General features: G+C 41.3%; 2 protein-coding genes across 5 annotated transcripts in view; both read left to right on the top strand.

Annotated features, from left to right (window-relative positions):
* The first annotated feature begins 353 nt into the window (after positions 1-353).
* LOC106587523 (ras-related and estrogen-regulated growth inhibitor-like protein) lies at positions 354-11,007 on the top strand. The gene is made up of 5 exons (XM_014175987.3): positions 354-522; positions 1,251-1,307; positions 1,996-2,069; positions 7,141-7,289; positions 8,209-11,007. The coding sequence occupies exons 1-5, from the start codon at positions 471-473 to the stop codon at positions 8,501-8,503; spliced, it is 627 nt and encodes a 208-aa protein (XP_014031462.2). The 5' UTR covers positions 354-470; the 3' UTR covers positions 8,504-11,007.
* A 373-nt stretch (positions 11,008-11,380) lies between these two features.
* stk33 (serine/threonine kinase 33) overlaps positions 11,381-27,306 on the top strand; it is a 41,065-nt gene continuing 25,139 nt past the window's right edge. For all 4 annotated transcript variants that reach the window (XM_045708663.2, XM_014176020.3, XM_014176015.3 and 1 more), the window contains exon 1: positions 11,381-11,519. The gene's annotated coding sequence lies outside the window, so the exon portion shown is untranslated. The remainder of the gene's footprint in view (positions 11,520-27,306) is intronic.

Here is a 27,306-nt window from a genome sequence, read left to right as displayed (position 1 = left end):
GTGAATGTGAAAGAGCCATATAGAAAGCATCAAGGTTTTGTCTTTTTAGATGTCTGCATTGTAAATTGCGGTCAAATATATTACCATTTTCTGCCATGTCCTGAGGGGGGAAAACAATAAATGAAAGAAAGTAATCAAATTATCTGGAAAACATATTAACTTTGTTAAGTTATATCGAGTGCCATTTCTCCCTGTAGCTAATATTAATGTTTTAACTGGAAAGAAGCAAGAGATTCTTAAGGTATTCAGTGTTGTGGTGACCTCTGTGTAATCCAACTTGGCACTCTCCTCATTGGGTGGGAGAGGACATGAAACACTGTGTATGTTTTCCTTTTTTCCACAGGCATCTGTTGTGGCTGAGCAGTTCTTACAAGCACAGTTCTAATCCTGATACTGCCTAGCATACATGACAGCAGAAAGAAAGATAGCTCAGCTAGTCCTTCTCAGCTGCTCACCTCCAGTCTGCAGACATGAATGACATCAAGTTGGCTCTGCTGGGCAGCGAGGGAGCAGGGAAATCAGGTAAGTGCCTGAATGAATAATGTATGTGTTTGCATCATTAAGTATTTCTTTAACTGTCTGGTTTCTTGTGTTTGACTGTAGAGGCTTGCATGGTCTCCCAAATGAACAGAACAATTGAACTGCTTATTTCTATGCTTTGCATACGAAAGTGTAATTTCCCTCACTGTAAACAGTGTAACATTCTACAGTGTAGCCGTGACCAGGGGGAAATGATCACCTAGACAGATAGATAGAGATCGCTGCATGAGCTCCAAGCACAATGTTTTTAGATCATAACTCTAGAAGAGGAATGAAGTTGCTAGATTTATGTAAGGTTTTGGAGAGAGGAAATTAAGATTGATGGTTGGAACATGCATCTAATTGATGAGGAATACTTTTTCTTGTAAGGCAGGGGAAAGTGCGATTCCTCAGGCTAACTGGAACATGTTCAACCAAGGTCTCTTGAGAGAGAGAGGAATGATGCTGTGGTATAAACTAATAAAAGTAGATGCAGGAGAAAGCCCACTGCAGTGTTCAATCCACATGGAGGGGAGAGTGGAGGAGAAGAGCACAATAGGAGAAAAACGCCATGACTGAACAGCCCTGTTTTAGCTTACCAAACAACTGTTCAGGGTTCCACTACTAAGACCAAAGTATCCAAGCCTAAATTCAACTATTTGTTGTTTATGTTTTTGTTTCCTGTTTATTAATAAGCCTGTCTTACCCATGTCACATTTCTCGCTCTCCAGCTGTTCTGGTAAGGTTCCTGACAAAACGTTTCATTGGAGAGTATGCTTCCAACTCCAGTGAGTACACAGATTTCTCACCAATATTTAATGTAGGGTAGTAATGTTTTTACAATGTCATATAGATATGCTCTCATGACATTAAAAATGCAATCTGTTGTATTCACAGTTACAGTCTGTTGCTACTGGCTGTTCACCAATGTCATCAACTTAGAGAGTAAAACGTTTTATTACTTTATTACCCCTGGGAGTCTGACATGAATTGAAACACATACTGCACAGTACAAGATCCACCAGGAAGTTAAGTATAGTTCACACAGGCATTTTAATTGTGAGTGAATTTTAAGTAATCATTTACTGATTTGACTATTCAAATGATTCTTCAAGTTCACATATAGTATGTGTTAACACATGTTTTGGTTTAATGTGATATGCTTTGCCGAGGGTAACTTATAATTTGTTAATGAAGTCATTGGCATGATGACTTGTTCCCATTAGTCATTGCTTGTTTAACATGCTGGAAGATGGCTGCATTTAATGTTACAGTTTACACAGGGGTATATGATTTCAGACCTTTCCCTTAAATGAATTAACTCAGTCTACTTCATCAGAACAATCATGGTCTGGATGTTTGAGGCTTACAGTAATCATTATTTCATGGGAGAAGTCTGAACATTACTATTTACATCAGATTTGAACTATTGCACTTTTCCTATTACAATAAGTATGCATTGAACTTGTGTTACAGACTCCTTATACCGTAAAAGGCTCTCCATCGAAGGAAGACTGTTACACTTGGAAGTATTTGATCCGTGTTCACAGGTATCTGATCTGTTCCCTGCATATATTCCTATATTTCTAGCTCATGCCTAACATAGTAGTATCTAATGGCATAGGAAATAGATTGTATGTTGTGTTCTGATGTGATTTATGATATTCCACGGTAGCTGAGAACACACTGTACACAATGATCAGCCCTTGGAAAGCTGAGACAGGCAGCACTAGAACAGGTTGACTGCTTATGCAGCTGCATATGGTACCCTTTATTCCCAAACGTTGGGTTTTATTATGATTTCCCCAGGCTCAGGATGTGCCTCGTCTTCATCTATTGACTTGTTAGGGTGTGTGAGTGGTACTGTGCAGCAGGGGTTCCCAAACTTTTTCACTCAGGCCCCCCCCCCCCCCCCCCAAAAAAAACACACACACAAGCACTGTTCATGACATAAACTGTTCACCCCTCTTGTTGGTGGAGAGAATTTTGCAGGTGTAAAGCTTATTTCCTGCAATTCTACACATTTGTCATGGGGTGCAAAGACAATGTAACAGTTTTAAAGCAAATTTTCTTGCAATTCTGTACATTTTGCCATGTCTAATGTGTATTTGTGATATTTGAGTGAGAAAATAATTACAACAATATCTATGGGTTAAAAAACCTAAATAAAAGAATGTTAGCTGACATGGGCTGATTGATCTGGACAAGTTATAAATATATCTCTAAGGTATACAATGACTGACATGACAAGAGGAACTGATGATGCACTACCCTATTTCAAAATGGCACCTTGTGCATTCTACTATTACAACTTTCAAGAGTAAATTTAAAGCCAGACTGAGTTCACCCCCTGCCGACCCGGGGGCGTGCCCCACAGTTTGGGAACTACTGCTGTACAGTACATGCCTTTCTCTGGTCCATTTCCTGTTTTATGGAACAAAAGGAGTCATGCACTGTTGACATGTTTTTGATGGCTTTGACTTGCCCCGAATCCCCCTTTCCCCAAAACATGTGTACTGTAAATATTGGACTATAAATCGTGCCTTCCTTTATAATACATATGTTCAAATATTTATTCTGTTCTACTGAAACATTTATTTTATGTTCGTATTGTTATCTTTTATTTCTCATTGTTGAGAAGGAACCTGTAAGTAAGCATTTCGTTGGATAGTGTATACCATTTGTATCCCATACATACAACTAATAAAACTTGAAACTATACTGCTCAAAAAAATAAAGGGAACACTTAAACAACACATCCTAGATCTGAATGAAAGAAATAATCTTATTAAATACTTTTTTCTTTACATAGTTGAATGTGCTGACAACAAAATCACACAAAAATAATCAATGGAAATCCAATTTCTCAACCCATGGAGGTCTGGATTTGGAGTCACACTCAAAATTAAAGTGGAAAACCACACTACAGGCTGATCCAACTTTGATGTAATGTCCTTAAAACAAGTAAAAATGAGGCTCAGTAGTGTGTGTGGCCTCCACGTGCCTGTATGACCTCCCTACAACGCCTGGGCATGCTCCTGATGAGGTGGCGGATGGTCTCCTGAGGGATCTCCTCCCAGACCTGGACTAAAGCATCCGCCAACTCCTGGACAGTCTGTGGTGCAACGTGGCGTTGGTGGATGGAGCGAGACATGATGTCCCAGATGTACTCAATTGGATTCAGGTCTGGGGAACGGGCGGGCCAGTCCATAGCATCAATGCCTTCCTCTTGCAGGAACTGCTGACACACTCCAGCCACATGAGGTCTAGCATTGTCTTGCATTAGGAGGAACCCAGGGCCAACCGCACCAGCATATGGTCTCACAAGGGGTGTGAGGATCTCATCTCGGTACCTAATGGCAGTCAGGCTACCTCTGGCGAGCACATGGAGGGCTGTGCGGCCCCCCAAAGAAATGCCACCCCACACCATGACTGACCCACCGCCAAACCGGTCATGCTGGAGGATGTTGCAGGCAGCAGAACGTTCTCCACGGCGTCTCCAGACTCTGTCACGTCTGTCACATGTGCTCAGTGTGAACCTGCTTTCATCTGTGAAGAGCACAGAGCGCCAGTGGCGAATTTGCCAATCTTGGTGTTCTCTGGCAAATGCCAAACGTCCTGCACGGTGTTGGGCTGTAAGCACAACCCCCACCTGTGGACGTCGGGCCCTCATACCACCCTCATGGAGTCTGTCTGACCGTTTGAGCAGACACATGCACATTTGTGGCCTGCTGGAGGTCATTTTGCAGGGCTCTGGCAGTGCTCCTCCTGCTCCTCCTTGCACAAAGGCGGAGGTAGCGGTCCTGCTGCTGGTTGTTGCCCTCCTGCGGCCTCCTCCACGTCTCCTGATGTACTGGCCTGTCTCCTGGTAGCGCCTCCATGCTCTGGACACTACGCTGACAGACACAGCAAACCTTCTTGCCACAGCTCGCATTGATGTGCCATCCTGGATGAGCTGCACTACCTGAGCCACTTGTGTGGGTTGTAGACTCCGTCTCATGCTACCACTAGAGTGAAAGCACCGTCAGCATTCAAAAGTGACCAAAACATCAGCCAGGAAGCATAAGAACTGAGAAGTGGTCTGTGGTCACCACCTGCCGAACCACTCCTTTATTGGGGGTGTCTAGCTAATTGCCTATAATTTTCACCTGTTGTCTATTCCATTTGCACAACAGCATGTGAAATGTATTGTCAATCAGTGTTGCTTCCTAAGTGGACAGTTTGATTTCACAGAAGTGTGATTGACTTGGAGTTACATTGTGTTGTTTAAGTGTTCCATTTATTTTTTTGAGCAGTGTATAATTTCTAAGTGTCAGTGCTATCCAGGATCGTTTGGACATCCCTACCCTAAACCCTAATCTTAACCCCTACCCTTACCCATAACAATAACCTTTACCTAACCATTTTAAATGTCAACTTCAATGGTTTAGGGGATGTCAGATATCATGGACCAATTTGTAAGCTCCTGTGGCAAGTCTTTTTCAAGTTGACAAGATGGCGCCGACAGACACTGTTTCCCCATTTTTAGGTCAATGACAACTTTGTATAAGCATTTCGCTGCACCTGCCATAATACTTGCAAGTCTGTGTACGCGACCAATAAACGTTGATATGATTTAACCTGTTTAGGATAGGGGGCAGTATTTTCACGGCTGGATAAAAAACATACCCGATTTAATCTGGTTATTACTCCTGCCCAGTAACTAGAATATGCATATAATTATTTTATTTGGATAGAAAACACCCTAAAGTTTCTAAAACTGTTTGAATGGTGTCTGTGAGTATAACAGAACTCATGTGGCAGGCCAAAACCTGAAAAGATTCCATACAGGAAGTGCCCTCTCTGACCATTTATTGGCCTTCTATAGCCTCTTTATGGAAAACAGAGGATCTCTGCTGTAACGTGACATTTTCTAAGGTTCCCATAGGCTCTCAGAAGGCGCCAGAACGGGGAATGATGACTCTGCAGTCCCTGGGCGGAAAACAGTAGGGGATTTGGAAAGTGGTCGATCTGAGAACAATGACACAGGCGCACGCGTGCACGTGAAGACACCATTTTCTTCTTTCAGTCTTTGAACGAAAACAATGTCTCCCGGTCGGAATATTATCGCTATTTTACGAGAAAAATCGCATAAAAATTGATTTTAAACAGCGTTTGACATGCTTCGAAGTACGGTAATGGAATATTTTGAATTTTTTTGTCACGATACGCACCGGCGCGTCACCCTTCGGATAGTGTCTTGAACGCAAGAACAAACGCCGCTATTTGGATATAACTATGGATTATTTGGAACCAAAACAACATTGGGTGTTGAAGTAGAAGTCCTGGGAGTGCATTCTGACGAAGAACAGCAAAGGTAATCCAATTTTTCTTATAGTAAATCTGAGTTTGGTGAGTGCCAAACTTGGTGGGTGTCAAAATAGCTGGCCATGATGGCCGGGCTATCTACTCAGAATATTGCAAAATGTGCTTTCACCGAAAAGCTATTTTAAAATCAGACACCGTGATTGCATAAAGGAGTTCTGTATCTATAATTCTTAAAATAATTGTTATGTTTTTTGTGAACGTTTATCGTGAGTAATTTAGTAAATTCACCGGAAGTTTCGGTGGGTATGCTAGTTCTGAACGTCACATGCTAATGTAAAAAGCTGTTTTTTTTATATAAATATGAACTTGATTGAACAAAACATGCATGTATTGTATAACATAATGTCCTAGGTGTGTCATCTGATGAAGATCATCAAAGGTTAGTGCTGCATTTAGCTGTGGTTTTGGTTTTTGTGACATTATATGCTAGCTTGAAAAATGGGTGTCTGATTATTTCTGGCTGGGTACTCTCCTGACATAATCTAATGTTTTGCTTTCGTTGTAAAGCCTTTTTGAAATCGGACAATGTGGTTAGATAAAGGAGAGTCTTGTCTTTAAAATGGTGTAAAATAGTCATATGTTTGAAAAATTGAATTTTGTGGATTTTTGAGGAGTTTGTAATTCGCACCACGCTCTATCATTGGATATTGGTGAGGCGTTCCGCTAGCGGAACATCTAGATGTAAGAGGTTTTAAACACAAGCTTATACTCAACAGCTTCATCTCCCATTACTTTTCTCATATTCCATAGTTCTCTGAGGGGTGAGGCTACCTAAAAATGGACCTCTAATAAATAGTTTAAAGGTTTTGCACAGTTACTCTATTTCCTCTAAAGACCGATGCTGGAGATGAGAAGCAGGTACAGGGAGTCAACATTTAATCAGGAACAGACAGGTAACACAACAGGAACAGCTTCAGTACACGGGTAAACAACAACAAACGACAATTAGTGCTGAAGCAGGGAACAGAGCGGTGAACCAGACAGATATAGGGGAGGTAATGACAGAGGTGATTGAGTCCAGGTGAGTCCAATAATCACTGATGCGCGTGTCGGGGGGAAGGCAGGTGTGCGTAATGCTGGGGAGCCTGGCGCCTTTTAGCACCAGGCAGGCGTGACAATTTCCCATGTAAAATAGCCTTTGAGTGACCATAACATCATTCATAATATTTTTTCCATTAGTTCCCATAAGTCAGGTAAGATGTGTGAGGATGTGTTTGTGATCTGTTGTCCACCCCCTGTCCCCTGCCCTGTCAGAGTGGAGAGAGCAAATGTATCCTGGAAGAGCCGGTGGAGTGGGCCGATGGATTTATCGTGGTGTACAACATCAGCGACCGAACGTCCTTCCTCAACGCCCAAAACATCCTATGTCAGATCAAAGAAGCCCGCGGAGAGAGCTGCAAGGGGTGAGTGACTGTGACCTGCGACCCAGGGCCTGATTCCTACCGGAGGGAAGAGATTGGGCTTTGATGAATTAATGATTCCCATTCCTGGACAGACGTTTAGGCTAACAGGAGGGAACACACCAGTTAAAGTGGCAGATTCCAACATGATTTTAACATTGTTGTACCATAGAGAAAATAGAAGTCAAAGTGAACACAAAAGGCAGCTGTCTGTGATAGAAGTGTAGGCTTTTCCTTCTTGATAAACATGTTTTGTAGGATTTACAACCTCATTGCTCGACTTAGTTAATTATATGAGTAAATTATTTCTCATGCTCAATTGAATTTGCCCCAGAACGACTTGTATTCAATTTTCTCAGAGGTGTTAATCAAAACATGATTAAATACTAGAAGAAATATTGGGATTCCACTGGACATTTGTTACAGGACTTTAAGTGAAAGTAGTTTGCAACCAGTCGACGGCCGCTATGTGGAACCGTGAGCTGGGACAGCTTGAGATGATAAAGACTCACATATGGCTCACAAAATGACATGGGTGGTCAGGCCTAATTTGTGTAGCGGGATTTTACTTCAGCTGGGTCCTGATGGTTTGACACTCCATGAAATAGACGTGAAGCAGAAGTCACCCTCACTGTATATCAAAAGAGCACTTTGGGCGAGGGTCTGTCTGCATTATATAAACTCTCTGAAACTTCACTGAAGCCACCACTTGGCCTACTTGGTTTGTTTTCCTTTGATACTGTGGGCTGCTTCAATAAACATTTCAGTAGTTTACACAGCCTTACTAATTCAGATGAATGTGATGAACGTCAGATGAAATTTGTGATGAGTCAGCAGAAACACATCATTTTGATTAAGTTTATGATCATTTTAAGGAAAGTTTAAGGGAGGTTTTTGACCCTGGTGTGCTTGTTTGGGACAGAGAGATGGACAAGATGGACATCCCAATCTGCCTGGTGGGGAACAAGCAGGACCTGTGCCACGCCCGTCAGGTGTTTGAGGAGGAGGGCTGTGCCTTGGCTCAGGAGCACAGATGCCACTTCCAGGAGGTGTCTGCAGCAGAGGACTACCTGGAGATATCCAACCTCTTCACCAAGCTCATCCGCCACGTCATGGATCACCTGAAGTACCGGGCCGACCGCCACCGCTACAGTGGTTCTAAGTCCATGGCCAAGCTCATCAACAATGTCTTCGGCAAGAGGAGGAAATCTGTCTGAAGGTGGGGGTGCTCATGTGGACGTTGATGGGATGTTTGATTGGGGTGACTTGTGTTTATATGTTGTGGACGCCTGGGTTGTTGATTCTGATGAACACTTCTTGTGATAGGGACAGGGACAGCTCTGTAAGTGTGAATGACATACGTCATAGTCCAGACTTTACAGTGGTGGAAAAAGTACTAAAATGTCATACTTGAGTAGAAGTGAAGATACCTTAATAGAAAAGTGAAAGTCACCCAGTAAAATACTACTTGAGTAAAAGTCTAAAAGTATTTGGTTTTAAACATACTTAAGTACCAAAAGTAAAGTATTAATAATAAAAAATGCCTTATATTATGCAAACCAGATGGCACAATTGGTATATTTTTTATTTATTTACGGATAGCCAGAGGCACACTCCAACACTCAGACATTAATTTACAAATGAAGCATTTGTGTTTAGTTGGTCCGCCAGATCAGAGTCAGTAGAGATGACAAGGATGTTCTCTTAATAAGTGTGTGAATTGGACCATTTTCCTGTCAAAATGTGACGAGTACTTTTGGGTATCGGAGAAAATGTATGGAGTAAAAAGTACATTATTTTCTTTAGGAATGTAGTAAAGTAAAAGTAGTCAAAAATATAAATAGTAAAGTGAAGTACAGATACCCTAAAAAAACTACTTAAGTAGTACTTTAAAGTATTTTTACTTAAGTACTTTACACCATTGAGACTTTATCTGTAGCCCCTGTTTACTGTCGATTGTGTAACATCTACGTATTTAGCAACAGCTGACCCTACTTAATGTCAAGTTTGTCATGTAATCAAATAATTGTTCTCTTTTTTCAAGAAGTCACTTTGCCATAAAGATATTCTTACATTTAAATCCCATGTTGCCAGTAGAGTATCCTTCAATGCTTAAGTTCCTTTCCTAATTCCAAACTATTTCAAGGAAAATTACTTTCCAAAAGTAGTTTTATGGATCTAAGAGGAATATGCACCAATGTCTTAATGTAAATCCCACCACTCAGAGGAGACAGTAATAAGGTGAGAATTATTGGTAAATTGCCTCACTAACAACATCTTATGGCATATGACTTCACATAAATCCTATAGAATTTCTGCTGTGGCAGTATTACATGGGCTGTTTCTAATTTTAATCTGTAACAATGGGTAAAATTGCTTTTCTGTGGACAGGAACATAAGCAGCTAGTATATTAATTCCCTACATAGTAGTAAAGGAATGTGCAGCTATTTTTTTTGCATGTACATATTCTGTTGATTTCCTGTATTCAATGTGTTTGCTGATGTATTACAACTTTGGATAGTACGAGCAAATGTCTGTGATTGTGTTATGCATAAAAACAAACGTTCCCTCTCATTCTTGTTTCTAGTTGAAAAATACCCACTGGGCACAGATGTCAATTCAAAGTTTATTTCATGTTGGTTCAACGTGATTCAACCAGTGTGTACCCAGTGGGTGATTATGCCTGGTGTGGACCAACTTGCAATTAAAGAGCTATTTGGGGTATGAGTATTGTGTGAATTATTCAATGAACTAAATAATGTCCCATTTGTATTATGTGGTTTAAAGTCAATGATTCAGCTACGCTCCAATAGTTTGTTCTGGTGAAACACCTTGCTTTTTTTCATCCAATAATTTTGTTGAATAGTGCTTTGAATATGAATCGAATGCAAAACAACCCACAATTAGCATACCAGTCATTGCTTTGGAGTCTCATTAAAACCGACTGTTGGTAGGATAATGTGTATACAACCCAGCTCAGACCTGCAAGGCTTAACTGCTGTGCTTGGATTTCAGGGTACTGTTTGCATGTGATCAACTATCTCATCTAGTGATTGTTATCTTTGCAAAGAGCAGAAACATTGATTTAACTAAGCTTGTAATGTCTTTAAATGTCTGTCAAATGTCTGTCTTTAGCATGTCTGTCCAAAATGTTATCCCTAAGTTTGAAATGCTTTTTTAGTTTGGCTCAGTTCTTAATAAGGAATTTAATATCACAATAATGTTTTATGTCTTTTCCATTGTGTTGTATTTATAAAATGTGGTCATATGTTGATAGACAATAAAATTGCAAAAGTGTATTATACAAGCATCGCTCTTTCAAATGTGCAACCATAATTAATGTTTACAACGGACAGTCCAAGAACTGGCAAGATGCCCAAACAGTGGAAGCTATTAAAGTGGGGGACTCAAAGGAGCTCTGGAATCTAGTAACACTTACAATGTGTTTGATGATCTTGCCTTTACTTTTAAGATTAATTAAAAGTTATTGTCATGCTACAGTAACAGGGATTGCATTTTGTCAAAAATAATGTTGCTGTCATCCTCATAAACTGCCAACTTGGCATTTAGGTAGGTTTAAAATAGCGTACTGCAAGGAGGTCCAAATACCACTGTTTATCACATTTAAACTGTACCGTTCAATCCTAAAGCTGATAATTGGAAATATGAATTTTTGAATTTTACAGAAATGGAATTGTAACATTATGTACAAAATAATAATAAACATATTGACGACAATATTTTTTTATATCACATTTCTCCACTAGATGGGGACTAATCACCATGTAGGCGGATAGGCCACCCTGTGAAGTTTGCATACGTAAACTATAGTGCTATTCAGTTTGACTTACCATAGTCATAGACTTTATTCTTATCTTCATGAAATGTGTGAAAATAAATAGGTTTACTATTCAAAACATTCCAATGTATGACAATTTGTATACCGTAACAGCAATACATGAATTATGAATTTTTTAAGAATATACATTTCCTTTAGCAGAGCATTCAAATCAAGTGTTACTGTTGGTAGAGAACATTATATGACGCCAGATTTTCATTGCGCTTTTTTTGTCCCTGTTTAGTACCCGTAGTACACCACCTTTCGCATCGCACAAGAAAAGTTTGGGAAAGTAGTTCTGGCGATGTCACTTGATTCCTGGTTGCTAAAGAGACTGTAACGTTGGATGAATACAATAACGAATCTCACGTTACCCTCAACAAACAAACATAAGGTAAATGCATGTTAATAGATTAATAGGATTTAAATGAGTTAGCTATGTTTCAATGAAAAGTAGGCAGTTTGCGTACTTCTCGCGGTTGCCATGGCAACACACGCAAAAGCAGCCGTGTGTTTTGTTTTGACTAGCCTCTGCAGTTTTTGCTAATGAGTAACGTTAAGTAATCTTCATTAATAATGTGTAATTATGTAGCTATATATTACGTTTTGTGGCGGTGGCTACATATAATTTCATTAATTCGAGATGAACGTTAATCTAGTTCAGGGATGGGCAACTCCGGTCCTTGAGGGCTGGTGTGCCGGTGTCACACTTTTTCCTAACAAATAGAGCTGATTACACTAATTGCATTCTAAACTGAAGATCATGATTAGTTAATTATTGGAGTCAGGTGGGTTGCAGGTGCTGGGACGAATGTGTGACACCAATCCGTTCCCCGAGGACTGGATTTGCCCATCCCTGATGTAGTTAATGATTATTTTGAGGAGTCCTGTAAATTAGCTTGCTTATTACTAAAGTTAGCTCTATTTCATCAGTGAACTGTGTGTGGGAAAAAAAGTTACCTAACTAATAGGCCTACAACTATTTTCCCAACATATTATATTGTAGGTAAGTAGTCAGTGGTGTAAAGTATTTAAGTAAAAATACTTTAAACTACTACTTAAATCGTTTTTTTTGCTATCTGTACTTTACTATTTATATTCTTGACTACATTTACTTGACTACATTCCAAAAGAAAATAATGTACTTTTTAATCCATACATTTTCCCTGACACCCAAAAGTACTCTTTACATTTTGAATGTTTAGCAGGACATGAAAATGGTCCAATTCACACACTTATCAAGAAAACATCCCAACTGCCTCTGATTTGGTGGACTCACTAAACAAAAATGCTTCATTTGTAAATGTCTGAGTGTTGAAGTGTGTAAATCTGTAGATTTAAGAAAATAAAAGAACATTGTGCTGTTTGCTTAATATAAGCAATTTTATTTATACTTTTCATTTTGATACTTAAGTATATTTAAAACCAAATACATTTAGACTTTTACTTGAGTCATTTCCTATTAAGGTATCTTTACTCAAGTATGAAAATTGGGTACTTCTTCCACCACTGTAAGTAGAAAACTAGCTGACTTAATTTGCAGACAGAAAGCTGTTAAAAGGAATCCTTCAAACTCCATTCAATCAGTGCATTGAATGTTTTTAAACATCACACACATTAAAACACTACTATGCAGGTTTCATGCCAGTTAATTATATTTAGCAGGAACAGGTCAAAGAAAGTTAATTGCTGCTTGTATGAGGTTGAAATAATTATGTGTTTCAAGCAGCTGGGTATTGGCTCCTCCTGCAATAATGCCTTTCTTGGTTAAGAATGTAATGTTCTTGTTTCATGGCTTCCTCTAATGACACGTTTGAATAGGCTAGGCCCATATAATTAGAACAGTAATGGTAATTTAATAAGATCTCTATGGCTAGGCCTACCAGTCTAAGATAAACTGCAGTGGGCCGAAAAGCGTGAAGTTGATTGATCCCCGTCAAGGGAGGTGCTGATTTAAAAAAAAAAACATTTGTTTTGTATATGACAGTGAAACAGTCTTATGACTATAAAATGTGTTGGCACCTTAAATTCTTGCAGAAATGTTTGATGAAGACTGAAATAAGATCAAAATCTGTTGTTTGAGTGCACTTGAAAAATGCAGCATGCAATGTGAATCGTATGAAGAGGTAACTCCGTTGATCGCTTAGCCAATTTATTGAAAGCTAGTCAATGTTAGTCTGACTAGCCTAGCCAGTTATTGTAAATGTCAATTTGCCTGCTCAGGAAGCTAGTGTGAGCTTCATGAGGTTATGTCTCATTTCAAGTAACTATCTGCAGGCGTAGGCCTTTACACTTGTACGGGTTGAAAACGGCAGATTTGGACATTGATAAGTGGCTAAATTGGAACGCAGTGGCTGTACAATAACATGCTATACATCAGAGTTCAGGTTTTCCACTTCACAGCTTTGCATGGGTTTTGACTGACAGCCGTTCTGTCTTGAGCACTGCGTGCGACAAGAATTTGCCCCTATCCCTCCCACTAATTGGGCAACTTTTGCAAGTGTTTTGTTGTCCGAGTGAGGAAAATGCTGTAAATTACAAGGACTCTATTTACTTTGAAAGATGAGACATTGGGGATTATAATAAATACAGCTTTGATGTCATACAAGCAAGCCAAACACCCGCAAGTCAAAATGTGCACTTCACGTTTCCATATCATAAAACTCATGTCATATACAGTGTCAATGTTTGATTACTATGTTTGATGTACAGTTAGAAGATGACATGGTGTTATACAGTTGAAGTCGGAAGTTTACATACACCTTAGCCAAATACATTTAAACTCAATTTTTCACAATTCCTGACATTTAATCCTAGTAAAAATTCCCTGTCTTATGTCAGTTAGGATCACCACTTTATTTTAATAATGTGAAATATCAGAATAATAGTAGAGAAAATGATTTATTTCAGCTTTTATTTCTTTCATCACATTCCCAGTGGGTCAGAAGTTTACATACACTCAATTAGTATTTGGTAGCATTACCTTTAAATTGTTTAACTTGGGTCAAACATTTCAGGTAACCTTCCACAAGCTTCCCACAATAAGTTTGGTGAATTTTGACCTATTCCTCCTGACAGAGCTGGTGTAACTGAGTCAGGTTTGTAGGCCTCCTTGCTCGCACATGCTTTTTCAGTTCTGCCCACACATTTTCTATAGGATGGAGGTCAGGGTTTTGTGATGGCCACTCCAATACCTTGACTTTGTTGTCCTTAAGCCATTTTGCCACAACTTTGGAAATATGCTTGGGGTCATTGTCCATTTGGAAGACCAATTTGTGACCAAGCTTTAACTTCCTAACTGATGTCTTGAGATGTTGCTAATATTGTTGCTAATATATCCACATCATTTTCCTGCCTCATGATGTCATCTATTTTGTGAAGTGCACCAGTCCCTCCTGCAGCAAAGCACCCCCACAACATGATGCTGCCACCCCCATGCTTCACGGTTGGGATGGTGTTCTTCGGCTTGCAAGCCTCCCCCTTTTTCCTCCAAACATAATGATGGTCATTGTGGCCAAACAGTACTATTTTTGTTTCATCAGACCAGAGGACATTTCTCCAAAAAGTATGTCCCCATGTGCAGTTGCAAACTGAAGTCTGGCTTTTTTATGGCGGATTTGGTGCAGTGGATTCTTCCTAGCTGAGTGGCCTTTCAGGTTATGTCGATATAGGACTAATTTTACTGTGGATATATATAGTTTTTTTACCTGTTTCCTCCAGCATATTCACATGGTCCTTTGCTGTTGTTCTGGGATTGATTTGCACTTTTCGCACCAAAGTACGTTCATTTCTAGGAGACAGAATGCATCTCCTTCCTGAGCTGTAAGACAGCTGCGCGGTCCCATGGTGTTTATACTTGCGTACTATTGTTTGTACAGATAAACGTGGTACCTTCAGGCATTTGGAAATTGCTCCCAAGGATGAACCAGACTTGTGGAGGTCTACAATGTTTTATTTTCTGAGGTCTTGTCTGATTTCTTTTGATTTTCCCATGATGTCAAGCAAAGGGGCACTGAGTTTGAAGGTAGGCCTTGAAATACTTCCACAGGTACACCTCCAATTGACTCAAATGATGTCAATTAGCCTATCAGAAGCTTCTAAAGCCATTACATCATTTTATGGAATTTTCCAAGCTGTTAAAAGGCACAGTCAACTTAGTGTATGTAAACTTCTGACTCACTGGAATTGAGAGACACTGAAATAATCTGTCTATAAGCAATTGTTGGAAAAATTTCTTGTCATGCACAAAGTAGATGTCCTAACCGACTTGCCAAAACTATAGTTTGTTAACAAGAAATTTGTGGAGTAGTTGAAAAACAAGTTTTAATGACTCCAACCTAAGTGTATGTAAACTTCCGACTTCAACTGTACCTTGGCTTGTCTTGAACAGAAAAAGCCTATATTTGTTGTATTGTGAAGAAAGTTTGCAGCCGCTCACGCATCTAAATGCACTTACGACTGTGTGCACCAAAATGACCATCTGCTTCTCTGAATTGCCTTGAGAAAGCGTAAATCATGGTCTACTGATGCGAGACGCTATAGTCCAGTGCCCTTTGTGACATAGCTACACGCCTCTGAGACCACCACCCGCTGGAAACGCACAGCCTGATCGAGCACCTCCCTCCCCACAATTCTCAACCAATGCGGCTCTGGTACGCGTCCTCTATTCATTTGAATGTGTTGACAGTTAGAGAAATAGCTTGAGCTGCACTGAGAAGTCAAAAAGTATGAAAGCCAATGGTCCAATATTCTAGGACACTGCTGTGCGTATGCATTTTGGACAATGATAAACACAACACTGTGAGATCATATTTTATGATTTTGCTAGTCATGTTGGCGACACGCTTTCAAATGATGCCCACCCGACCCAGGTTGCAATTTATAATGGACTCTTTTTGGATTGCGTAAACAACAGTAATTGTGTGAAGGCGAGGATGCAGGGTTGTGTTACAAACAAAACAACTAAAATTGAGCTTGCTCTAGTTCCTCATCGGCACAGCTAGGAGAGCTCAAAATAGCACCTTTTATAGTTGAAGACTCTTCTTTGAGTCATAAAAGTTCATTGAAATTACTTAGGGACTGTGCACACTTTGGAGAGCTGTGTGGCAACATAGATGTTGCACCTAACCCAACTTTTCCAATAATATTTTTATGTTACTGAATGTATCCAGAGTATTTTCAGATTTTGTTATAAACAAATGTGGCGAAAAGTACAGTAAATGTAAAATGCACATAAAATCAAGTTTTATGTTTGGATTCAGTCTTGTCAGGTGAACTGTTGTGTCCTCACCTTTATCATAATTTTCCCATAATCTCCAAACTGTTCCCTTTTCATTGCAACCATGGTTATGCATATGCTTTCCATGTTTCTTCTGTAAGAAACATTTCAATTTAGCCCTATCCATATAAGCCAAATCTCATGAGTGTAAGGGTTAAAGAAACATTCAGTCATATAATTTGCATAAACCCCAAAAAGTATAGATGGAAATGTGTGTGTGTGTGTGTGTCATGTATGCTAGAATGGAGGTTTAAAATCTACAGCTGCATATGCATATTAGCCAACATGGCATATCCTACACATAGCCTATACCTTGCAATACAATCTTCTCTAAAAACAGCTGGGAAAAATGTATACAATGTGCTCTTCAATAAGATGACCAGAGTTTGATTCTAAACCAGATGAGTTCTCAAATGTCAGCAGCTGCCCAATACCATGGTCGGCACGCATAATGTTGAATGCATTTTAATATAAGATATGGAGAATGATAAAGAGTCTGCAGGATTATAGAAAAAGCACTTGGGAAATGAATGTTTGAGTTTCAAATGCTAAATGTCCAGCGAATTGTAATAGATTTAGGTGGTTTAAATGAGTACTTTCCTACTAACCTTCGAAGTTGACGGTGCCAAATTCTTGCCAATCCATTATTCTACTACTAAATATGCATGTTTTCCATAGTGTACCTGTCATGCCTATACATTAGAACAAAGAACATCACATTTAGTGTTTCACCATTTTGAGTACAGAGACAAATAGCAAAGATGTCTCAGGCAGTATTTGAAGTATCTGTCATCAACACATGCTTCAGTATCCCCCCCTCTCTAGGAGCACTTGTGTGTATCGAAAGGATACCACCCTGGTCACCAATGTAGAGAGAGAGAAGTGCCTTAGCGGAATGCAATCTCAAGATTGTGTAGTCCAGAGACGAGAACTGTACCATCTACAGCAAAAGTCTGGGCTCCTGACGGGGACAATACAATTCTCATCACAGCGTATTACAATAGTAAAACATGATCTGTTTTTCTCCTCGTCAAACTGATTCTATATTGAATGCAGTATTTGAGATGCTCTAACAAGCATGTGTATCTGTAGTTGCTTCTCTTCAACTCTAAAAATCAATAGACTGTAAGATAAAACCCACAAAAAGACAACAGACAAATGCATATGGGGTCTCAATGTCTAATAGTGATGGCAGGGCTAGTTCAAACTGCAGTAGGATGGTTCTCCTCACAGGTGAATGAATCAGCTGAGCCCATGCTTGGTGAATAGCACTTGGTTGATCTCTGGGACCAGGACAAAGGAGAGGAGAACTGAATAGATCATGGGAGACATGAATGAATGAAAGAAATCATCACAGCAGAGGATTGTAGTTTAGAACCTAGAAAATAACATCCTGACAGTAACATTTTTTACAATAACTAGGGTAAGGATGGAGAAATGACAATTACTAGGGTAAGGATAGAGGCAGGGTGCTCTGCATCCTATTCCAACTAGGCCAATTGACAAGGATAATGTAGTCTCAAAATCCCAACCCTAGGCAACACGGTGACTAGGGTCTGGTTTCAATGGACTCTTTTGGCATAGAGGAACTACGTCACTGCCTACGTCTATAAGGGTAGAAAAAATATCTGTGGACTCTCCCAAAAGGGAGAGGCAGACATGCCAGAACGCTGCGGATGCAAACTAGCCACTTGTGAAATGCACTCCATAAAAAATATCTGTGATCTCCATCTTGCTAGCTACTAATTTGTTTTTTGTTGAAGTGGATAAAGTAGTGATGTAGGCAGTGACGTAGTTCCTCTGACAAAAGAGTAGTCACTGCTTTTGCCTAGGATCGGGTTTACAAGCATTTATTTTTTTGTCAGCATGAATGCCTTGATGACTGTATTAGCTTTACAATACTTGTCCTATAGATTTTTGTAGTCTTAAATTATTACTAATAATGATAGCTAAAGCGCCCTGTCCCAGAATGGCATGCTAGTGATAAAGCTACAGTATCTGCTGCTGCCAGCTAGCAACATGTCTGCTTATTTTAGCTAGCTTGCTACATTGCTAAGGTTACTGCGTTCTAAGTAAAGTTGGGAGTTATTTTACATTGATGGTATCATGTTTCTATAACTAAATAGATTACAAATATTAAAAAGACTTGAAGCAGTTTGTCAGGCAGAGATCTCTCGAGCTATCGCCAGCTGTGTTTATGTATCTTAGGTATAGAGAACATGATTGGCAAACGTGATCAGCAGAGATGGTACCTGGATAGTAAGAGTTTTGATTGATTTACTGTTTAGTACTTGGCAGCGTTTGCCTGTCCAGCTAGCGAACATACAAGTACGTATTTTGAAAACAATTGCAAGAATTAACATTGCCAACAAACAGAAATGTGTTCATATGAAATATGCAAAATATTTAAAAAAGTCTCCTCCCTCGCCAGAAAGCAATCATCTCCAAAACTAAAGCAATCGGCCTACCGCCTACAGAGGATAGTGCTGTCCAAAGTAGAGGTCGACCGATTATGATTTTTCAACGCCGATACCGATTATTGGAGGACAAAAAAAGCCCATACCGATTAATCGGTCGATTTAATTTTTATTTTCTTTATTTGTAATAATGACAATTACAACAATACTGAATGAACACTTATTTTTACTTAATATAATACATCAATAAAATCAATTTAGCCTCAAATAAATAATGAAACATGTTCAATTAGGTTTAAATAATGCAAAAACAAAGTGTTGGAGAAGAAAGTAAAAGTGCAATATGTGCCATGTAAGAAAGCTAACGTTTAAGTTCCTTGCTCAGAACATGAGAACATATGAAAGCTGGTGGTTCCTTTTAACATGAGTCTTCAATTTTCCCAGGTAAGAAGTTTTGGGTTGTAGTTTATTATAGGACTATTTCTCTCTATACGATTTGTATTTCATTTACCTTTGACTATTGGATGTTCATATAGGCACTTTAGTATTGCCAGTGTAACAGAATAGCTTCCGTCCCTCTCCTCGCTCCTACCTGGGCTCGAACCAGGAACACATCGACAACAGCCACCCTCGAAGCAGCGTTACCCATGCAGAGCAAGGGGAACAACTACTCCAAGTCTCAGAGCGAGTGACGTTTGAAACGCTATTAGCGCGCACCCCGCTAACTAGCTAGCCATTTCACATCGGTTATACCAGCCTAATCTTGGGAGTTGATAGGCTTGAAGTCATAAACAGCGCAATGCTTGAAACACAGTGAAGAGCTGCTGGCAAAACGCACGAAAGTGCTGTTTGAATGAATGCTTACGAGCCTGCTGGTGCCTACCACCACTCAGTCAGACTGCTCTATCAAATCGTAGACTTAATTATAATATAATAAACACACAGAAATACGAGCCGTAGGTCATTAATATGGTCGAATCCGGAAACTATCATCGCGAAAACAAAATGTTTTTCCTTTCAGTGAAATACGGAACCGTTACGTATTTTATCTAACGGGTGGCATCCCTAAGTTTAAATATTCCTGTTACATTGCACAACCTTAAATGTTATGTCATAATTACGTAAAATTCTGGCAAATTAGTTCGCAATGAGCCAGGCGGCCCAAACTGTTGCATATACCCTGACTCTGCGTGCAATGAACGCAAGAGAAGTGACACAATTTCACCTGGTTAATATTGCCTGCTAACCTGGATTTCTTTTAGTTAAATATGCAGGTTTAAAAATACACTGCTCAAAAAAATAAAGGGAACACTAAAATAACACATCCTAGATCTGAATGAATGAAATAATCTTATTAAATACTTTTTTCTTTACATAGTTGAATGTGCTGACAACAAAATCACACAAAAATAATCAATGGAAATCCAATTTATCAACCCATGGAGGTCTGGATTTGGAGTCACACTCAAAATTAAAGTGGAAAACCACACTACAGGCTGATCCAACTTTGATGGAATGTCCTTAAAACAAGTCAAAATGAGGCTCAGTAGTGTGTGTGGCCTCCACGTGCCTGTATGAACTCCCTACAACGCCTGGGCATGCTCCTGATGAGGTGGCGGATGGTCTCCTGAGGGATCTCCTCCCAGACCTGGACTAAAGCATCCGCCAACTCCTGGACAGTCTGTGGTGCAACGTGGCGTTGGTGGATGGAGCGAGACATGATGTCCCAGATGTGCTCAATTGGATTCAGGTCTGGGGAACGGGCGGGCCAGTCCATAGCATCAATGCCTTCCTCTTGCAGGAACTGCTGACACACTCCAGCCACATGAGGTCTAGCATTGTCTTGCATTAGGAGGAACCCAGGCCAACCGCACTAGCATATGTTCTCACAAGGGGTCTGAGGATCTCATCTCGGTACCTAATGGCAGTCAGGCTACCTCTGGCGAGCACATGGAGGACTGTGCGGCCCCCCAAAGAAATGCCACCCCACACCATGACTGACCCACCGCCAAACCGGTCATGTTGGAGGATGTTGCAGGCAGCAGAACGTTCTCCACGGCGTCTCCAGACTCTGTCACGTCTGTCACATGCTCAGTGTGAACCTGCTTTCATCTGTGAAGAGCACAGGGCGCCAGTGGCGAATTTGCCAATCTTGGTGTTCTCTGGCAAATGCCAAACGTCCTGCACGGTGTTGGGCTGTAAGCACAACCCCCACCTGTGGACGTCGGGCCCTCATACCACCCTCATGGAGTCTGTTTCTGACCGTTTGAGCAGACACATGCACATTTGTGGCCTGCTGGAGGTCCTTTTGCAGGGCTCTGGCAGTGCTCCTCCTGCTCCTCCTTGCACAAAGGCGGAGGTAGCGGTCCTGCTGCTGGTTGTTGCCCTCCTACGGCCTCCTCCACGTCTCCTGATGTACTGGCCTGTCTCCTGGTAGCGCCTCCATGCTCTGGACACTACGCTGACAGACACAGCAAACCTTCTTGCCACAGCTCGCATTGATATGCCATCCTGGATGAGCTGCACTACCTGAGCCACTTGTGTGGGTTGTAGACTCCATCTCATGCTACCACTAGAGTGAAAGCACCGCCAGCATTCAAAAGTGACCAGAACATCAGCCAGGAAGCATAGGAACTGAGAAGTGGTCTGTGGTTACCACCTGCAGAACCACTCCTTTATTGGAGGTGTCTTGCTAATTGCCTATAATTTCCACCTGTTGTCTATTCCATTTGCACAACAGCATGTGAAATGTATTGTCAATCAGTGTTGCTTCCAAAGTGGACAGTTTGATTTCACAGAAGTGTGATTGACTTTGAGTTACATTGTGTTGTTTAAGTGTTCCCTTTATTTTTTTGAGCAGTATGTATGTATGTGTATATATGTGTATATGTATATGTATATATATGTGTATATGTATATATATGTGTATATGTATATGTATGTATATATATATATATATGTGTATATATAGATATATATGTATATGTATATGTATATATATATATATATATATATATATATTCTTCGCATATCTTTTTACATATTTTTTTTTCTAAAACTCAACCTCAAAACACTCTCCTGCAACCCGCCTCACCAATTAATAAAAAATAAAAATAAAGTATTATTTACCTCAAATCTGAAATCCACAACAGAAGCTAGCCAGAGGTTAGCCAGTTCACTGGCTAACATTGTAGTTCAGCTAGCCACTGTCAAACGCTCCCTGAAACATTTCAGCGAGCAAGCCTTTCTAATCGACCTGGCACGTGTATCCTGGAAGGATATTGACCTCATCCCGTCAGTAGAGGATGCCTGTTTATTTTTTAAACATGCCTTCCTCTCCATCTTAAATAAGCATGCCCCATTCAAGAAATGTAGAACCAGGAACAGATATAGCCCTTGGTTCTCTCCAGACCTGACTGCCCTTAACCAACACAAAAACATCCTGTGGCGTTCTGCATTAGCATCGAACAGCCCCCGTGATATGCAACTTTTCAGGGAAGTTAGAAACCAATATACACAGGCAGTTAGAAAAGCAAAGGCTAGCTTTTTCAAGCAGAAATTTGCTTCCTGCAACACAAACTCAAAAAGGTTCTGGGACACTGTAAAGTCCATGGAAAATAAGAACACCTCCTCCCAGCTGCCCACTGCACTGAGGATAGGAAACTCTATCACCACCGATAAACCCACTATAATTGAGAATTTCAATAAGCATTTTTCTACGGCTGGCCATGCTTTCCACCTGGCTACCCCTACCGCAGTCAACAGCACTGCACCCCCCACAGCTACTCGCCCAAGCCTTCCCCATTTCTCCTTCTCCCAAATCCATTCAACTGATGTTCTGAAAGAGCTGCAAAATCTGGACCCCTACAAATCAGCTGGGCTAGACAATCTGGACCCTTTCTTTCTAAAATTATCTGCCGAAATTGTTGCAAACCCTACTACTAGCCTGTTCAACCTCTCCTGTCGTCTGAGATTCCCAAAGATTGGAAAGCAGCTGCTGTCATCCCCCTCTTCAAAGGAGGGGACACTCTTGACCCAAACTGCTACAGACCTATATCTATCCTACCCTGCCTTTCTAAGGTCTTCGAAAGCCAAGTCAACAAACAGATTACCGACCATTTCGAATCCCACCGCACCTTCTCCGCTATGAAATCTGGTTTCAGAGCTGGTCATGGGTGCACCTCAGCCACGCTCAAGGTCCTAAACGATATCGTAACCGCCATCGATAAGAAATAATACTGTGCTGCCGTATTCATTGACCTGGCCAAAGCTTTCGACTCTGTCAATCACCACATCCTCATCGGCAGACTCAATAGCCTTGGTTTCTCAAGTGATTGCCTCGCCTGGTTCACCAACTACTTCTCTGATAGAGTTTAGTGTGTCAAATCGGAGGGCCTGTTGTCCGGGCCTCTGGTAGTCTCTATGGGGGTACCACAGGGTTCAATTCTTGGATCAACTCTTTTCTCTGTATACAACAATGATGTCGATCTTGCTGCTGGTGAGTCTCTGATCCACCTCTACACAGACAACACCATTCTGTATACTTCTGGCACTTCTTTGGACACTGTGTTAACAACCCTCCAGACGAGCTTCAATGCCATACAACTCTCCTTCCGTGGCCTCCAACTGCTCTTAAATACAAGTAAAACTAAATGCATGCTCTTCAACCGATCGCTGCCTGCACCTGCCCGCCTGTCCAGCATCACTACTCTGGACGGTTCTGACTTAGAATATGTGGACAACTACAAATACCTAGGTGTCTGGTTAGACTGTCAACTCTCCTTCCAGACTCACATCAAACATCTCCAATCCAAAGTTAAATCTAGAATTGGCTTCCTATTTCGCAACAAAGTCTCCTTCACTCATGCTGCCAAACATACCCTCGTAAAACTGACCATCCTACCAATCCTCGACTTCGGCGATGTCATTTACAAAATAGCCTCCAATACCCTACTCAACAAACTGGATGCAGTCTATCACAGTGCCATCCATTTTGTCACCAAAGCCCCATATACTACCCACCACTGCGACCTGTACGCTCTCGTTGGCTGGCCCTCGCTTCATACTCGTCGCCAAACCCACTGGCTCCAGGTCATCTACAAGACCCTGTTAGGTAAAATCCCCCCTTATCTCCGCTCACTGGTCACCATAGCAGCACCCACCTGTAGCACGCGCTCCAGCAGGTATATCTCTCTGGTCACCCCCAAAGCCAATTCCTCCTTTGGCCGTCTCTCCTTCCAGTTCTCTGCTGCCAATGACTGGAACAAACTACAAAAATATCTGAAACTGGAAACACATCTCCCTCACTAGCTTTAAGCACCAGCTGTCAGAGCAGCTCACAGATCACTGCACCTGTATATAGCCCATCTATAATTTAGCCCAAACAACTACCTCTTCCCCTACTGTATTTATTTATTTATTTATTAATTTTGCTCCTTTGCACCCCATTATTTCTATTTCTACTTTGCACTTTTTTCAACTACAAATCTACCATTCCAGTGTTTTACTTGCTATATTGTATTTACTTTGCCACCATGGCCTTTTTGCCTTTACCTCCCTTATCTCACCTCATTTGCTCACATTGTATATAGACTTATTTTTCGACTGTATTATTGACTGTATGTTTGTTTTACTCCCTGTGTAACTCTGTGTTGTTGTATGTTGTCGAACTGCTTTGCTTTATCTTGGCCAGGTCGCAATTGTAAGTGAGAACTTGTTCTCAACTTGCCTACCTGGTTAAATAAAGGTGAAATAAAAATAAATAAAATAAAAGTTTCGTAATTGTCAAAATGAATTGAAGTTATTGCAAATGTACGAGGCTGTTTCTCGGTCTGAGAACCTTCTAGAGCCACATAACTCGCCACGCACTATCGACTTGAGCTCTAGAACAGGTTTCTAAAGTTTCAGAGCTCTAGGTCTGGCGGTTCTTTGATAGTTCGAACAAAGGTAACTATTGCAGGCTCTGTGTGTCTCTAAGCCCCACACTGTCACTCCATCCTTGCTGTGTGTGTGAGTTTTTCTTGGAAATCTGATGGGAGAAATGACTGATTTACAGTTTGAGGGTTGCCTAATCACACATATGAAGTTTTGGAAAGATCAGACTTTTTTAACCCTTGGAAACAGCCACTATGCCCCCAATTTAAGGCACTTCCGGTTGGCACAGGAAGCTAAAAGTAAACACATATCCTCATTGGGGTAGGCTTTTACAGAATCCTGGGTTTAAAGTCTTTACATTAAGAACTGACTGATTTACACAGGGTTGAATTCAGTGATTATCACAAACTGCAGGTTGGTTATATCAAAACACCTTTAGGGTGAATTTAACCACTTCCGGTTGCTCCGGGAAGCTTAGAATTGACACAGGTAGACCTCATAGTGGCCTGATGGATTGTCATCAAAGACGGGTTCATAAGGCATTCATAACCCACATAGGCTTCAGGTTGAATTTAGGGGAGCAGGAAATGTATTCCTATGGGGAGAGAAGTCATTGCAAACGGTTTGATGTAAACACCTTCTTTTCACTGTTAAGGGTTAATGCCACATGGTCAAGGTTAGGCTTGCACAGATCGGGAGGACCTCAGGAACGTTCCTGAGGTCGAATTGTGCTTCTAACCCTAACGGTTCTCTCGCTGTCACCCAAAAGCACTTGAAATTTAGGGCCAGGCTTCATTATGGGCCTACTTTTTTTCACGGTCGCTGCACTCAGACCGAGCGAGCTACGGTCAAGCGGGGCATCTCGTTGAACTCGGCACTGCCTAGAGATTATGGTAATGCAATTGCAGGCTCTGTGTCTTTGAGCCCCGCACTGTGTCACTCCATCCTTGCTGTGTGTGTGAGTTTTTTTCTTTGACATCTGTTGGGAGAAATGACTAGTTCATGAGGGTTGCCGAATCACACACATGAAGTTTTGAAAAGATCTGACCTTTTTAACCCTTCGAAACAGCCCCTATGACCCCAATTTAAGACACTTCCAATTGACACAGGAAGCTGAAAGTGAACACATATCCTCCTTGGGGTAGGCTCTTACATAATTTTGAGTTTTAAGTCTTTACGTTAAGAAGTGACTGATTTACAGAGGGTTGAATGAGTGTGTTATTTCAGAAAATCACAGAAATCTCGCAGAGCTCCGAAACCCACGTTAACGGATTCGTCTAAACACGCTGCAACTGGATCTGTAACTTTTTTGAACCCCCCCCCATTTCTTTGAGCATCACCAACATTGTACATTGTACGATTTGTCTTAAATTACAATAGATAAATGGCTGGTTCTTTTTTTCCTGACACCGTAGGTTCATGTACTTTGACGTGAAGCGGTCAAATTAGCGCTCTATTTTTGTTTTTGACCTTTAATCCCAGAAAAATGGCCTTAACTCAAAAAGCATTGAGGCCTCAAAGCCATCTTGTTTCTGGGCTAACAGCCCATTAGTCCAAACCTATGCTCACCAAGTTTTGTCTTCGAAGTCTTTTCAGTTTAGGAGAGAAATGGCCATGTCGTGATTGGTGATGTTTTGTACATTTGCAATAAGATTCCATTCGCCATCTGCTGGAATTTACTGGGACAGTGGAAAAATGACCAACATTAGAAAATTGTATAAAATGGAAACCGAATGTCCGAGAGACTTCATTCGATGACTTTCCGGAAGATCTGGCCCCGGTGCACGGCCCACCGCCGTCGGCGAATTTTACAAACATTCGCGGACGTCTTGTAAGGGACCGTACATTTGCATTATGGAGTTTCTCATCAATCATACAGCAAATGCCGAAAAGTGCCCTTCATGTATGGAAGAGCTCCCGTGCGATACATTTTGCTGCCGCCGTGCGTAGCGGGATTTGCCTCAGGATACCGGGTGGCGTAATCCACGATTACCAGGATGTGTTGGTGTCCCCTCGCGGTCTTCACCAACGGACCCACCAGATCCATTGCCACCCGCTCGAATGGCACTCCTATAATGGGCAAGAGAACCAAAGGGTTTCTATAATGCACCCTCGGAGCTGTGATCTGGCACTCAGGGCAACTATGTCCACGGCGCGCTTGACTCCGGGCCAGTGGAACCGGTTCCCGAACCGCTCCCTGGTTTTCTCCAAACCCAGGTGTTCCCCAAGCAGGTGCATGTGGGAAAGCTGCACACAGTCCTAACGTACTGGCTGGGTATGAGTAAGTCTTTTGTCTCCCCATTTATGCTTTACTACCTGATACAATAAATGATGCTTGATTGCAAAGTGGGGGTAGCGCCAATCACTTACCCCAGGTAACAGTACGCCATCCACTGCAATCACCTGGCCCCTAGCGTTCTGGAGATTGGGGTCTTCTACCTGGGCCGTCCTGAACTGACCCGTGAGGATTCCCGTGTAGGGAGGTCCGTCTAGGGCCTCCACCTCCATAAAGGGGAGCCTGAGGTCTTCCTCGCATGGTTGCTCGCTTGCCGGAGCGGGGTCATCTCCCTCCTCCGGGTTCGACTCGGGCCCAGTGGACACCTCTCGTGGCG

Source organism: Salmo salar, chromosome 26, assembly GCF_965601325.2.
Source record: "Salmo salar chromosome 26, fSalSal1, whole genome shotgun sequence".
Lineage (NCBI taxonomy): Eukaryota > Metazoa > Chordata > Actinopteri > Salmoniformes > Salmonidae > Salmo > Salmo salar.
This window is presented reverse-complemented; position numbering and strand designations above follow the sequence as displayed.